Below are 17,616 nucleotides of genomic sequence, written 5' to 3' on the forward strand. Positions count from 1 at the left end.
ATAGAAGTCCGCGTGAAAGATTTTGTTTCAAATGAGAAGATGGGGGGGAGGGGGTTTCAAAAGCAGCCTTGGCCATGTAGTATTGCGTCGGAATTTGGATCACATTCAAACGTACTTCTATAGTTTGACCGGGAGATATAACATTCTAACTACCTCTAGGGGGGTCAAAAGCAGCCATAGCCATGTAGTATTGCGTCGGAATTTGGATCACATTCAAACGTACTTCTATAGTTTGACCGGGAGATATAACATTCTAACTACCTCTAAATGTTTTTACATATTACAATTTGATCCAGCAATGGTTAAATTATGGTTGTTATTCGAAAGAAGAAGATTTGTTGCATCATTGAGTTGATTATACAGAGTAGATATTATTGTTTTCCTTGACCAATTGAAAAACAAACAAGTATTAATGAACAAATTCTAAAAACTATCAGTCCAAGTATCATATATATAAACTTCATATTGGTTTTGTTTTCCCAAAAAAAAGTATTTTTTTAATCAAACACTCTTTTATTCTTATGTCAATTGTTCCGGATGTAATTTCGGAGCAGGATTTGTTACCACGTAAGCTTGGTGAATGATGTGTTTACTTGTCTCTTCCTTTCGCTCTTTCCCGTTTAAGATGAACAAACTGAGGGCTCGGCTTGGTACCGAGCGTACTCACTCCGACGCTCAAGTCAGTAAACTTAAAGAGGTTAAGTTGTGTGTTACTTGGCAAAGTATATTGTAGAGAGATAAGGGAGTTTATACCAGATTAATAGTGAGTTTTTAGGATGAATTGTGGATGATTTCTCAATGAGGATTGAGGAGTATTTATAGACTTTCACCTTTTGTCACGTAGTGGCCAAGTGGCCAAGTGGCAGAGCAGGTGGAAAGACTGTTCTACCCTTGGTCGAGGGACCCAAAGAGGCGGGCCGGCTGGCCGACTCCATGCCAGGGGACTGGATGTGAGTACGCGGATATGCCTCCCGGCTGGCTAGTTGCCTAGCCGAGACCCAAGTGACAGGCCGACAGGCTGCGTCGGTTAGGCTGTCTAATACGTTGACTTGTTGTCTATTAGCTTTGACCTTGCTCAATATGTTGACTCGGTCAGCGGGTGCAGAATATGCCCCATCATCAATATTATGTTAACGAGAATTATTTGCTGGTCATGCGGCATACATAAAATCTTAGACATGAACGATGTACTATATGTCTATATTCCATTTTATTGTGAAATTTATCACACATTATTTTAATATCCGTGCAACGCACGGGCAAGAAAACTAGTAAATACTAATTGGATCCCTCAAAAACGGCCAAACTACAAATTGGTAAAAAAAGTTGAGGGGAGTTGTCAAATTGGTAAAAAAAGTCTCACTTGTGACAAATTAGTAAAAAAATTTAGGAATGGTGACAAATTGGCTAAAAAAGTTTTACTTTAACAAATTCTCTATTATTACAACCATACTTGACGAAACTACCCTTGCCGGAGTAGTAAATCGAGAAAATTTATGTGAGACTCGTCATTAGCAACTATGAACCGAAAATTTAAGATAAACAAACATGACCCTAATTCAATCTAACTTTCTTAAACTTGATACTTTTCCAATTTAATAATATTTTTCTTTTTATCGACCTGAGATTGCTAATATCGCTCAAGTAAATGAAAATTATCCCTTTTACTACTAATTCACTTCCCCTCCTAACAATATTCAATTTAAAAACCTCTACACTTATCCTCTCACCTTAATCCTTTCTTAGAACTTAAGTTAGTATACTAATCACGTTGATACATTGATACACTCCACATTTTATTAGCTGAAGTATTATATAAACGTACCATATGTTTACATTTGATAATGGCAACTCTATGTCTAAAACTAAACCTTTAGAAGTTCCATAATCAATGTGTTAAGTATCCTATTCATACCGTCTAGCTATCGTTTGGTGGTTGTAGCGTATAAGAGACACACGTCCGTTGTGGATATATCATGCACCATACGCGAACAAGTAGTGGCGTTGAATACATTGTCTCACATGATGAACACCTCCTTCCCCATCCCACCACCATACGTCATGACGTTCAGTAGGATACTAGGACCGTTCCTAGTTCCTACTAGGACCATTACGCACCAAATCAATCTACGTCCTTTAAACGGTTAAATTGACGTGCTGTAGTTCGAAATCCAATAGGTATAACTATTTGTAGGAATCAAATTATGAAAAATGTGCATGAATAAAGATGCAATCGAATCAAATTTGATTTATTTACCGAACGAGTCTATCGTTAGGCCAATTATATGGGGTCGGGTTTCATTATTAGCCCAAACTCGGGTAAGTTATATAATAAATCAAACCAACGGTCATCGGATCGCAATCTTTTTTAGGTTGATGGGACACACAAAACCTGGAAAAATGTCGAGTTGAGTCGGGTTTGCCTTGTAGGCTTCATTTGGTCACCTTTTCCTATTTGTTAGATTTTCGGTTGTGTTGGGTCATTAGGATAAGGGTAGATTAGTAAAATTAGTTGCAAGAATAACAAATTAATAGTTTTTTGGCCAAATTGTCACATTTCATTCACTTTTTTTACCAATTTGGCATAAATTGTAGTTTTTTTACCAATTTGGCAACTCCCCTCTACTTTTTTTACCAATTTGATAGTTTGGCCCCTCAAAAACAAAAATTGGAACAGGTGATATATGAATAATATGATGTAAAATACTCCGTATCGTATACTCCATATGTTTTTATATTGTTAAAGATGAATAATTTTACCATTTAGAGCATATAGTAGCATTGATTTTCATTTAGAGTATGGTTAATTACAGTTTGAGTAATGGCTTTCTCGATATCAATATCACAAATAGATTTCAATTATCCTGTTACACCATTTATAGAAATTGGAACTAGAGATGTTTGAGAAGATGATGTTTTCCATTCATCCTAAAAGCTGCGTACAATATGTAAATATATACAACCAATTAGCTCTACTCTATCTTTGACCATCCTAACAATTAGGCAACTAAATAACTAATTAGCCTAAACAAAAGATACATATATTATCTTACTTCCTAACAATATACACAACATCTCCTAATACTAAGCAACAAAATATTCTCATCTTAACATTCCCCCTCAAGTTGGAGAACGAGGTCAACCGAGTCCCAACTTGAACTGCAAATGATCAAAAGATTCTCCTCCAAGCGCCTTGTAAATAAGTCCGCGATTTGTTCTTTGCTACGTACATGAGAAGTACTAATCGTTTTTGCCACTAGATGTTGACGAATGAAGTGACAATCAATTTCTATGTGTTTTGTCCGATCATGAAATACCGGATTTTTGGCAATATGAAGTGCGGCTTGATTATCACAATATAAGGACATTGGTTTAGTATGAAAAATACCAAATGAGCCGAGAAAAGACTTGAGCCATATTAACTCACTTGTGGCTGCCCCCATCGCTCTATACTCGGCTTCTGCAGTCGATTTCGCTACTGTCACTTGTTTCTTTGCACGCCATGAGATGGGCGACTTCCCTAAAGAAACAAAATACCCACTTAATGAACGTCTCGTGATTGGACAACTTGCATAATCCGAGTCACAATACCCCCTTAAATGAAAATCCCCTTCTTTCTTGATTGATATGCCTTTGCTCGGATTTCTCTTAATGTAACGAACCACTCGAAGTGCTGCATCCCAATGCTCTACCTTCGGTTCATTAACAAACTGAGACAAAATATGCACCGCGTAAACAAGGTCGGGTCTTGTGATTGTAAGATACACTAACCTCCCAACGAGTCTCCGATACTTCATAACATCTTTCAAGACACTCCCCTTCGCTAGTGCTAAATTGTGACGAGGTTGGATGGGTGTATACACGGTTCTCGCGCCTGCCATACCACTTTCTTCAATAATGTTCATTGCATATTTCCGTTGATTAAGAAATAACCCGTCTGTCCCATGAGCAACCTCGATTCCCAAGAAAAATTTCAATCGGCCCAAATCCTTAATGCCAAATTTCGAATCAAGAAACCTTTTGAACCGAATACAAGCATCATCACTATTGCTAACAACAATCATGTCATCCACATACACTAGAACTCCAATAAAAATTCCGTCACGATTAAACGTAAACAAAGAATAATCCGCTAAAGATTGAACAAAACCATACCTCCGCATCGAATCAGTAAGTTTTGCAAACCAATTACGGGAAGCTTGTTTTAAACCATAAATTGACTTCATTAATTTGCAAACCTTATTCTCCTTTTCTCGTTCAAATCCTTGCGGTATCCTCATGTAAACATCTTCATCCAAGTCACCATATAAAAATGCATTGTTTACGTCGAGTTGTTCTATTTTCCATCCCTTCATCACGGCAATGGCAAGCATGCATCGAACACTCGTCATCTTCGCAACTGGCGCATACGTCTCATGGAAATCAATACCTTCTACTTGAGTGAATCCTTGGGCTACAAGTCTCGCTTTATACCTTTCAACTTCTCCATTAGCTAAATATTTGATTTTGTATACCCATCGACACCCAATAGCTTTCTTTCCCTTTGGCAACTCCACAATCTTCCAAGTATTATTTTCCTCCAATGCTTCTATTTCTTTTCTCATTCACTGCGCCACTGTTCACTTCTCGCTGCTTCTTTGTAATTCGCGGGCTCCTTTTCTGCATCAATCTTTGCTAAAAAAGCTTTGTGTGACGGTGAAAAACAATTTGTAACAACGTATTTAGATAGAGGATAGCGAGTACCTGACGATGAAGACGTTGATTTGTCCGGATGAGCATTCGACATTGGAGTAATTACTTTCATCGATTTACAGTAATAATCCCTTTTCCACACCGGTTTGAATTTCTCTCTAGAACCTCTGCCCATCCTCTCTTCTTCTCCTCCTTCTGTCGCACTTCCTGTCTCACCACTCGTCTGTACTTCGTCTACAGTACCGCCACCAGCTCCTCCATTAACACCCTCTGTTTCGCCACTTTCACCCGCTGTTTCGCCAGTAACTACCTCTGTTTCTTCTCTCCTTTCGTGATCCTCCCTATCATCTTGGATGGATTCATCTTCATGCTCATAATCAATGAAAAATTGGTCTTGAATCTGTGCATTAACAGTCCCTTCTTGTGCATCCGTGTCTTTGGCAAGAATTAAACATGGACTCACATTCTCATAAAACACTACATCACGAGATACAAAAACCCGCTTCTCCTTCAAATCATACACTTTCCACCCCTTTTTACTATGTGGATAGCCTATGAAAATGCATCGCTTCCCCCTTTCACCAAACTTATCCTTTGGTCTCTCCTTATTGTGTGCATAACACAAACAACCTAGAACTTTGACATTATCGAAACAAGGTTTTCTACGATACAAAATTTCATATGGCGTTTTCCCATCTAACAATGATGTGGGTGTCCTATTGATAAGGTAAGCCGCTGTTAACACACATTCGCCCCAAAAAATCAAAGGTAAACCACTCTCAAACCGTAGGGCTCTAGCCTTCTCTAAGATGTGACGGTGCTTTCTCTCAAACCTTCCGTTTTGTTGTGGCGTATCTACATTGCTAGTTTGAAATTTAATCCCATTTTCCTCATAATATCGTTGCATTGGCCCAGATAGTAATTTCGTTCCATTGTCACTTTGAATTATCTTAACACATGTTTCAAACTGAGTTTTCACCATTTGACAAAATATTTTCATAAATTCTCCTGCTTCGCTTTTGTCTTTCATTAAATATACCCAAACTCCCCGACTATGGTCGTCAACAATGGTTAAGAAATAATGTGCTTGTGTCAAACTTGCTACCCGATACTTTCCCCATATATCGCAGTGTATTAATCCAAATAAAACATTGCATCTCTTATTATTAACTTTGAAAGGTGATCGAGTTAGTTTTGCTCGACAGCAAGAATCACAAACAACATCTGAATTCCAATGTAAATTGCATCCAATTAAACTAGAAAAATGAGAAAAAATACTCTTCGACGGATGTCCCAATCTCCTATGCCACAACCTTTCATCTTTGGTCACCGTCACTTTCTGCACTGCTTCTTCCTTCTTCGGCTGATAGTAGTATACTCCATGTCGATGCTCACCGCGTCCAATCATTGTCTTCGTAGTCGGGTCCTACATTTCACAATAATCCAAATAAAACGTTATTACACAATTATTTTCACGTATTAATTGTTGGACGGAAATGAGATGACATGTAAGATTTGGGACAAATAAAACATTTTTAAGGCTAAAATGCTCATTTAGTCGAACTTCTCCGTGCACACTGGCTTCGACTATTCTCCCATCAGGCAGGCTGACTTTCGACACTTCCTCCTTCCATTGATTAATCAACAAGTCTTTCCTTCCCGTCATATGATGAGAAGCTCCGCTATCAATCATCCATTCAACATTAATTGTCAATTTCATACCTTTGAGTTTCTCACTACCATCAGGACTCGCGCCCAACAGCTTCTTTAACTTCTCAATTTCTTCGCTTGTGAATGGCAGGTTTGATGTCGCGCCTTCAGAACCTTTCGAAGCCGCATCAGTACCCACCGCATTAGCCGAAGGATGCAAGAACAATGGTGAAGTTACGGGAATGGTCTTTGGACCTCCCATGATTCCTTTTTGCTTATCGTCTCCAGTCATACTTTGGTTGACGGAGAATTAAATTTGTAAACAGGATCGTTATTTGAAAAAAAAAATTCTCTGATACCATATAGAAATTGGAACTAGAGATGTTTGAGAAGATGATGTTTTCCATTCATCCTAAAAGCTGCGTACAATATGTAAATATATACAACCAATTAGCTCTACTCTATCTTTGACCATCCTAACAATTAGGCAACTAAATAACTAATTAGCCTAAACAAAAGATACATATATTATCTTACTTCCTAACAATATACACAACATCTCCTAATACTAAGCAACAAAATATTCTCATCTTAACACCATTGTATTACGATGGGGTGATTTCCGTACTTAGGCCTTGTTTGGATAGAAAAAAAGAAGGGAAAGGAAGGGGAGGGGGAAGGAGGGAAGAGAAAGGAAAGGGAGGGGAGGGAAGGGAGAATGGAGGAGATGATTTTCCCTCCAAATCTTGCCTATATTGATGGGAAAATAATTTGCCTTATAGGAGGGAAATGGAGGGATCCAATTTCCGTCCCTTCCAAATCCTCTACCTTCATCTTACTAACCAAACAATGAATTTCTCATCCTTCCAATTCCCTCACCTCCCTTTCCCTCCAAATCCCTCAATCCAAACACACCCTTAATGTTGTGAGATAAAATAATTCTCACTATATAGTTACTTAAAATATAATTCCCTTCATATAGTTAAGTTAGGTTTGGATAACCCGATGTAAAAGGATTGGAAAGAACATTATACTTGGATTTTGTAGAGGTATTGTCTTGTAAAAAAATTATTCCCTACATATTGCTACTTCTATTTTTATTTATTTTTTACTTTTAAGAAGACATATTTAGGTATATATTATAATTATTTGACATATAATATTATATAGTAATAAAATTTAAATTAGAATTACGATAAAAGAATTTAAAATATTTTATTTTTTATTTTAGTATATTAATATTAGTTTAAAAACAACTTTTTCATAGATTTATTTTGTGTGATTGGAATGTGTCTTTTCATCATTTTGTTTTTGCAATAGTTAGCTTTTTTTTAATACAATAAGCCATCTTTTTTTATTTTTTACACTTAACACTTGATGTATGACTTATTGCAAAAAAAAAGGTGAATCATAACTCAGACTTGTACTAGCTTCGATATTAAATTTTAATCTGACCATTTCGAACACATATAAATAAAGCTAAGAAAAAAGTGCGAGTATATTTTTAAGTAATATTAATACACATAAAAAAATACATTTTAAATTTTTTTTATCATAATTTTAATTAGAAATTAAAGTAGCAATATGTAAGGAAAAATTTTGTTTATAAGACAATACTTAAGGAAATTTTAATTTTATTGTTCTTTCCATTCCTTTGCTTTGGATTATCCAATCATACCTCAACTATATGATGGGAATTATGTTTAAAGTGGCCATATGATGGGAATTAACTTGTCTCATAGCATTGTGCAAGGAAATCACCCTATGTAACGCCCCGAAAAACAAGCAGGTTGCTCAAAATAGCCCTTTTATTAATAATAGACAGCAGCGGAATTACAAGGGCGTCACCGCCGTATTCCCCCTTCGGAGAATACAAGGCTAAACAATTAAAATAAATAAATTATTAAAGCTTAAAACTATATACAACTTATACTTATTATCCTCTATAATGTCAATTCCTCACACTTGACCTTCCCCGATACTTGTACCTGAAAAAGAGTGAAAGTAACGAAATCAGCCAACCACAGGCTGAGTATGACTCCGGTCACCTCCACCGGCCTTATGTCATACGGAGTATCCTTTATTCAATAAGCCTTATTACCATATATCACCCAATACAATAACTTACCAGAATACAGCATTCCATGCCAGGAACCAACCCGATATCCCAAAAACATTATATGACTACCATACCAACAGGATATATATTCATATGACACTACTACCGGTATACCATTACTGAAGAGATATAGACATTACCTTTTTTCTCATGGGCCAACGCCCTGGAGCTAATGCTCCCTTTTTACTATGGGCCAACGCCCTGGAGCCAACGTCTATAGTACCAACGTTGCTCCCTTGTATGGAGCCAACGCTCCTACTGTGTACACAGTTTTTATTCCCCTGTAATGTCATCTCAAACCAATAATCGTATCCCGAATGCTACAATTGGCCAATTATACATTATAAAAACAGTACCCTTATCACAGTCATATATTCATAAGACGGTTACTAATATAAAATGTGAGCAGTATAACAATCATAAGATGAAATTAACAATAAAATGAATATAAACCGATTATTTCTAATCTCTTATTTCAAGGTAAATAAAGGTAAATAATTACTTATATCAACAAAGGGTTCCGAAATCATACCTTTATTAGATACACGAGACAAGAAATAAGACGAATTGTTGACACAAGCTATCCATACAAACCCAATCAAAAATGAATTTTAGTAATATCCGGCTATTCTCCTCGCTTACTCCCTTATATTCTTGCTTTGTTTCTTTTTTTTTTTTCCTATCCTTTCTTCTATTCGGTGAAGTGAGGAAATACCATGTGCTATTTGCACTTGTCAACAATTTGGGAAGTATAAGGTGAGTCACACATTTATTATACGTGTTTGCTCTTTTTTTTTTGTTTCTTTTCTTTTTTTTTGTAATTATCTATAAATGTAAAATTTACGTAATAAAAAAATAATTTTACGGGTTATTACACCCTATTACTCCCTCCTATTCTACATAAGTGTTTCATTGTACATTTTTGTCTATTCATAACAATGTCACATTGTCTATTTTTGATGACTTTTATACTTATTTTAATCACTTTAACCCCCCACAACAATGCCCCACCTCAACCCAAAACAATACATATTTTAATCACTTCACTCACAATAATGCCCTACAATATCTTTCATCTCTCTAATTAATCCAGCCCACCACAATATTTTACATTATTTAACTCATTTCCTTAATTCTCGTGTCATCCACACAATGTGACACTTATCTAGAATATGAGGGAGTATAATTAAGGGCCTGTATTTTTTTTCTTTTGCTTATTTTCAGCTCAATTCAGTTAATCTCAGCTCTATTCAGTTCAGCTCAGCTCTATTCAATTCAGTTCAGCTCAGTTCAGCTCCATTCAGTTCAGTTCAACTCAGCTGCATTCAGTTAAACTTAATAGTTTTTTTAATATTATTTATTTATTTATTATTATTATTATTATATTGTTATTATTATCATTAATTTATTATTAATTAATCATCCACATTATTGTTATCATTTTGAATATTATAGTTATTAAAATCAATAATATTCATACTAATAAAATTAATACTATTACTTAATATGAATACGAATACTAATTATTAATAATATTATTAATAACATTGTTAATTTTAATATTACTATTATTAATACCTAATTGTTTTTTATATACGAATTTTACTTTTTCACAAATACTTTTTCATAAACGTTCTATTTTGTACCATTTTCACCTAAAACTGAACCAAATGGACTCTTGAATCAATATTTTTTCCTAAAACTAAATTTAATTGCTCAAATGACTTAAAACTCACAAGATGGATTCTAATTTAACAAATAATAAATTAATTACTTTTTTATTAATTATTAATATTATTTGAGCAATTAAATTAAATATTTATTTAAGATTTCACTTGGTCCAGTTTTAGGTGAAAAAGGTACAAAATAGAACGTTATAAAAAAGTGTATATGAAAGAGTAAGTTCGTATATGAAAAATTAATTTGGTATTAGTAATAATAATATTAAAATTAACAATGTTATTAATAATATTATTATTCATATTCATATTCATATTCATATTCATATTAATAATAATAGTAATAGTATAATTATATTAATATTTATATTATTGAATTAGTAACCATAATATTTATAATGATAACAATAATGAGGATGATAAATTAATAATAATAATATTAATAAATATATAATATTAATAATATTTTTAAAAAAACTATTAAGTTTAAGATTCGCAAAATTGAAATTGGCTGAATTTGGTGGAGCTGAACTGAAGTGGGCTGGGCTGAGCTGAGCTGAACTGAATGGAGTTGAGCTGAGCTGAACTAAACTGAATAGAGTTAAGTTAAACTGAACTGAATAGAAGTGAGTTAAATTAAAGTGAGCTCAAAATAGACCAGAACAAAAATGACCAAACACGCTGATAAAGCGATTTTGATGGTTACGAAGTAAGGTATGATTGGATGTCGAGGCTAAAAGCCTAAAATGGACTGAGTTTCGAGACCTCAGTCTCACTACACCATATTGGAAATTGTAAAATCTTCATATTTTCGCATTCGCATTCGCATTCGCATTCGCATTCGCATTCGCATTTTCACACTACGTACAAATGTACAATTCTTTACCTAGAAGGCTAGAAGTAACGAATCATTTTCAAATGACAAAATGTAACATCGTGCAACTTGTGCAAGTCACAATCAACTTACGTCTACCCAGTATTAACTCCACTATTACAGTAAATTTAAATTGATTAAATTTTGTTAGGAGGAGTAATTAACCACAAAAAGACCTGGTTAATCGGGTCAACGGGTTGGGTTCGAATCGGGTCAACGTGTTGAGTTATTTTGAGTTTCTAAAATACTCGGGTTCGTTCGGATCAGGTCATTTCTGGTTTACGGGTTTGTTGATCGGGTTCTTTCGGGTTAAGCGGGTTTGGTCATTTTGGGTGGATTCATTTTCGGGTCAACGATTAAGAAGGAAAAAGGCATTTTAAGTCTTTTGAGGCCAATTAAAGTTTTATTTTGTCGGGTCATTTTCGGGTCGGGTCATTCAAATCGGGTTAATATGGGTCTATGAAAGCTCGGGTCATTTTCGAATCGGGTCGGGTCGGGTTAATTAGGGTTTGGGTGTCATTCGGGTGCGGCAATTCGGGTCAATTTCGGGTCTCGGGTCAGCCTTTTCGGATCGGGTCAATCGGCTCGGATTTATTTTGTCAGGTCTAACTACGAATACTACTATACAACCACCCAACTAGTTGTATAATAAGTATTGACATATACGTAGCATGGGAAAAAATTTGCAGGCCAAAAGCAGTAGGAGGACTGGGGATAAGGGATCTGGAAACTTGGAACAAAGCATTAGTTGCTAAGTTGGTTAACTGGGTGATGGAGAAAAAGGATACAATCTAGGTGCATTGGGTGGAATGCAACTATCTCAGAGGGCAGCAATGGATGGACTATACTCCTAGCTCCAATTCTAGCTGGGTGTGGAGGAGAATTTGCAGGGTTAAACAAGATATAGCCGCAGGATACACTGCTGGGATATGGCACCAACAGGAGGGGTTCTCCTCTGCCAGATGCTATGACTGGTTGAAGGGGCAGGCTCCAAGAATGATGTGGGAGAGGGTAGTATGGACTGGTTGGAGTTTTCCTAAGCACAACTTCCTAGGGTGGTTGTGGGCGCATGAGGCATTGCAAACAAAAAGTAAGCTGCAGCATTATGGGGTGTTAGATGAAAATAAATGCCAGCTCTGTGGAGTGGGGAGTGAAAATCAGGAGCACCTGTTCTTTGACTGTCCTTACAGCAGACGGGTCATACAGCAGGTTAAGCATGACAGTGGGATGGATATCCTTGCAATCAATGTACTGGAATGGTGTGTGCACATGCAAGGGTCTAATTTACAAAAGGAGGTGCAGTATGCTGTGGTGGTATGTGCAGTGTATATGCTATGGCAGCAGCGTAACAATTGCAGACTAGAGATGGTACTGGTTCGTCCTGAATGGCTTGCAAAAAGAATATTGAATGATATGAAAGCTAGAGTAAGGGAGAGGGATAAGAGTCATTTGAGCATTTTTGATATGGAATGGTTAGAGAGCAAGAATCTTATGTAATATGATAATTTGAGCTTTGTACATTGATACCTTTTTTATAATATACTTACCTTTCACAAAAAAAAAAGTATTGACATATACATATACACACCTCGGATTCTGACCCGTGCCAACTACATACAACTGGTTGTAAATTCTACTAATTGATAATTAACTAATTAATGGGTCTGATTCAGTTTTTTCTTTTCTTAAACTATCTGAGAAATAAATAAATTAAACGTAAATAAATAATTGGAACAGTCGACATTAAATATCGGATACTTTGTATGTCTTTATATTGTTATAGATGCATAGTTTTACCGTTTAGGGTGGGGTTAATTACAGTTTGAGTAATGACTTTCTCAATATCAATATATCACTAAAAGTGGTACTAAAGGCCATTGAGAGACGATCTCTTAGAGCAATAGCAATAGTGGTTCTTATTCTTGGGATCTTCAATAAGAACCCCAAATTATAAAGTTCCTCTATTGCAACTAAAAGTTGTTCTTAAAATAAAGAACCAAGTTCTAAAATAAGAACTTAGTTTGTTATATATTGGAATTTGGTGACCAATAAATATGACTTTGAAAATTGTGAAAGGGTAATTACATATAATCTATTTTCAATTTAAGAACTTTATATAAATGTGATCTATTGTAAACAAAAGTTCTTAAACATTGAAATTGCTAAAATATGACATGGTAAAAGAAGAACTTTATATAAAGTTCTTCTATTGCTATTGCTCTTCATAAGCTTTATTGAAAGATCATTGTACAATTTTAAGAAAAAGTAGTATTAAAGATAATAAAATAGGTACAAATCATGAGTAATGATAAAATGGGTACATTTATTATGTAAATAGGTACGAAATTATTATGTCACGATCAACAATAAAAAGGGTACGAAATACAAATAACAGGATACGAAAAATTGGTCTCTCAATAACTGAGCTTGAGACCGTCTCTCCCAACTTTTAATGATCACTAAAATATTCAATTTTTTTTTACATCATTTTATTATAACTTAGGGAATGTTTGTTTCAATTCATAAAGGTATGATGTATAGGTTTGGCAAAAATGAAAGTTTCGTACCCATACCATGGGTTTCTCATACCTAATGGGGAGGTAGGTATGAGATTGATACTCATGTGTATAAAATAATAAAACCAAAAACCCTATAAAAAACTTATATGGAAAATTTTAAATGAAATTTTTTTTACATTTATTTGATCAAATCTTCATTTTCATGATTTTTCATATAAAAAATGATTATTTTTAAATTTTAACTAGTTTTTTGGCCCGTGAAATTCACGAGATTGACTTTTTTTTAAACGTTGTATCGTCAAAGTGTAATTCGTTTTTTGTTTGTTGCGTATTTAGTGACATCGGATATTCATTCGGCTTCAGTGCCATGTTTCACATTCTTGTTGCTCAAGCCATAATTTGGTAGCGTGATTTTGATGAGGTCATTGCAGTTATATTAATGATATTTGAGACCATCTCCTTTTTGCTATTTGAGATTAGTTTTCAGTTTGTATCAGTCTTTTTGTAATATTCGGTGTTCACTAAAACTTGGGAGAGACGGTCTCTCACTAAGTTATTGAGAGACCAATTTTTCGTACCCTTTTATTGCATTTCGTACCCTTTTTGTTGTTAATCGTAACATAGTAATTTCGTACCTATTTACGTAATAAATGTACTCATTTTATCGTTAATCATGATTTGTACCTATTTTATTACCTTTAGTACCACTTTTTCTTAAAATTGTACAATTGTCTCTCAACAAAGCTTATTAAAAGACCGTCTCTCAGGGGACCTACTCATTTGTGTTAGTTTACATACAATCGTTAATCGTATATATTTATCAATTGTTTAATTTGGCATTAATGTTGATGTTATATTGTCACTCATCAAATAATCTATAAGGAAATATTAAATACAAATTAATTGAAAAAACGTGACATAGAATAAAATTAAATACATTTGTGATATGGAATAAAATTTAATGCATTATATAGCTTTTTAATTATATGTTAACTTTGATGAAATTTAACCCCATTTCACCCAAAATTGAAACAAACACAGGGTATAAGGAATCAAGTTCCAAACCAATGCCACTCGGGTATGATTCCTGAATCCAAAGCCATACACACGTGCAAACCAAATGCGCTCTTAGTATAGATCATTAATTGTATAACCTTTTGTTACAACTGGTACCCCTAAGTCTCACTGATGGCTATCGCATTATAGTTGAAGGTACTGGCAATGTTATTCTTGAGGGCCATATGAAAAGAAATGTGTATATGGTAGACCTAAATGCAGTACCTACTAACTCTTTTGCGTGCATGAAAGTTACGCTTGATGATCCATGTCTCTGGCACAAACGGTTCGGCCACATTAGCTAACTAACCTTGAACAAACTCAAGAAGTGGGACTTGGTTGAAGGGTTACCTAAGATCAAGTTCGACCAAGAAAAAATGTGTGACACATGTGCTAGGTGCAAACAAGTGAGATCATCGTTCAAACCTAAAATAGTAGTAAGCACAAACCAAGTTTTGGAATTGGTTCACATGTATCTATGTGGTCCTATGAAGGTAAGGAGTAGAGGAGGATCCAGGTATGTCTTTGTCCTCGTAGATGACTACTCGAGGTATGTATGGCCTATCTTTCTTCATTCAAAAGATGAAACGTTTGATGAATTTGATTGTCTTATGAAACGTGTTCAAAATAAATATAAGACTAATCTTGTATCTATTCGTATGGATCATGGCACCGAATTTGATAATCAAGCCTTTATAGAATTTTGTAGAGTTAATGGTGTTGGACATAACTTTTACGCACCAAAAACTCCTCAACAAAACGGTGTCGTTGAACGTATGAATAGAACACTGGAAGATATGGCCCGTACAATGCTTTTGTGTAGTGGTCTACCTCGTAACTTTTGGGCTGAAGCCATTAGTACTTCATGTTATATCCATATTCGTGCTATGATACGATCTATTCTTAAGAAAACCCCCTATGAACTCCTAAGAGGTCGCAAACCTAATATTTCCCATCTTCGTTGTTTTGGGAGTAAATGTTTTGTTCACAATAATGGTAAAAATAGGTTAAGCAAATTCGACCCTAGGAGTGATGAAGCGATTTTCATAGGATATTCGGATCATAGCAAGACCTAAAAAGTCTCCAATAAAAGAACACTCTGTATTGAAGAAAGTATTCACGTTATTTTTGATGAAGATAACGTGTTTGATAAGCCCTTACAAGATGAGGAAGAAGACTTGGACGAACCTGACTTTCGTCTTTCTAGAGACGATCCCCCCAGAATTAGAATTGGAGGAGAATGAGATTGAAGGAATAAGTGATGAACTTGATCGTTCTTCAAAAGATAAAAAGGAGAAAACCAAAGTTATAGTTGATGATACTATAACATTGACTCAAAATAATAACTCCCAACCTAATGTTATAGGTGATGTTACTATAACATTGAATCTAAATCAAGGTACAGAGTCCGAAGTTATAAACAACTCTACTACAACACCTGGATTGGATTCAGGGGGAACTTCCTCCAATTATGAGTCGAATGAAGTTGGGTCGAGCTCAAATAATGATGAAGAGTCAAGTACCTCAACCAAATGGAAGTACAAGAGTTCACATCCAATGGACAATATTCTTGGAAATATTAAGAAGGGTGTTCAAACGAGACGATCGTTGAATAAATTTTGTTCCTTCTACTCGTTCCTATCCATGATCGAACCAACAAATATCAATGAAGCTCTTGTAGAATCAGATTGGATTATAGCTATGCAAGAAGAACTTCAATAGTTCGAACGGGACAAGGTTTGACATTTGGTTCCTAGGCCTAAGGATCGATCTGTGATTGGAACAAGATGGGTATTTAGGAATAAACTAGATGATGCCGGAGTCATTGTTCGAAACAAAGCAAGATTGGTGGTCCAAGGTTATAATCAACAAGAAGGAATAGATTATGACGAGACTTTCGCACCTGTCGCACGTCTTGAAGCTATTAGACTTCTAATGGCGTTTGCAGCTCATAAAGAAATAAAGCTTTTCTAAATGGATGTGAAGACCGCATTTCTGAATGGGTACCTACAGGAAGAGTCTTCGTAAAACAGCCCCCGGATTTAAGAATATCAAATTTGAAGACCATGTCTTTAAATTAGATAAAGCCCTATACGGATTAAAGCAAGCACCAAGGGCATGGTATGACAGATTATCAAAGTTTCTACTTGACAGTGGATTCAGTAGAGGATCTGTTGATAAAACCTTATTTCAAAAATCCGAGGGTTCTGATTTTTTGATTGTTCAAATATACATTGATGATATCATCTTTGGATCAATCAACTGAGGCTTGTGCATGTATTTTTCTGAGTTGATGACTTCCGAGTTCGAAATGAGCATGATGGGAGAATTGAAATTCTTCTTGGATCTGCAGATTCAACAAACTGATGAAGGCATTAAAATCCATCAACAAAAATATATCAAAGAATTGATTCGTAAGTTCGGTATGGAAAATTCTCATGCTATGCCTACTCCGATGGTTGCAGATAAGAAGTTAACTTTAGATGAAGACGGTAAACCTGTTGATGAAACAACTTACCGTGGGATGATAGGGTCGTTGCTATACTTAACTGCAAGTCGACCAGATATCATGTTTAGTGTATGTGTTTGTGCGAGATATCAGTCAACTCCCAAAGAGTCACATATGACGGTCGTGAAAAGAATCTTACGATACCTAATTAGAACGGCCAAGTTATATTTATGGTATCCTATGGAGTGCAATTTCAACCTGGTCGGTTATTCTGATGCCGACTACGCAGGATGTTCTCTAGACATAAAAAGTACGTCGGGTGTTGCCACGTTCGTTGCATTATTACGTGGGGTTCAAAGAAGCAGAATTCAGTTGCCCTTTCAACTGCTGAAGCCGAGTATATCGCTGCAGGACTGGTATGTACTCAATTATTATGGCTTAAGCAACAATTACGTGATTATGGTGTTGACGTAGGATGCATTCTTATTTTATGTGATAATACAAGTGCGATCATTATTTCTAAAAACCCCGGACAACATTCACGTAACAAACATATTGAAATAAGGCACCATTTTATT

At 35.3% G+C, this 17,616-nt stretch overlaps 1 protein-coding gene and 1 long non-coding RNA gene across 2 annotated transcripts; one reads left to right on the top strand and one right to left on the bottom strand.

The window, feature by feature from the left end:
* Positions 1-8,132: 8,132 nt before the first annotated feature.
* LOC141612247 (uncharacterized) lies at positions 8,133-9,205 on the bottom strand. The gene is made up of 2 exons (XR_012529054.1): positions 8,602-9,205; positions 8,133-8,330 (listed from the first exon to the last, which is right to left on the bottom strand). It is a non-coding gene; the product is annotated as an uncharacterized LOC141612247 (long non-coding RNA).
* A 2,646-nt stretch (positions 9,206-11,851) lies between these two features.
* On the top strand, positions 11,852-12,511 carry LOC141614581 (uncharacterized). The gene has a single exon (XM_074433329.1). The coding sequence runs from the start codon at positions 11,852-11,854 to the stop codon at positions 12,509-12,511; it is 660 nt and encodes a 219-aa protein (XP_074289430.1).
* The last annotated feature ends 5,105 nt before the right edge of the window (positions 12,512-17,616 follow it).

The sequence above is a fragment of the Silene latifolia genome, chromosome 11 (assembly GCF_048544455.1).
Source record: "Silene latifolia isolate original U9 population chromosome 11, ASM4854445v1, whole genome shotgun sequence".
Taxonomy (NCBI): Eukaryota; Viridiplantae; Streptophyta; class Magnoliopsida; order Caryophyllales; family Caryophyllaceae; genus Silene; species Silene latifolia.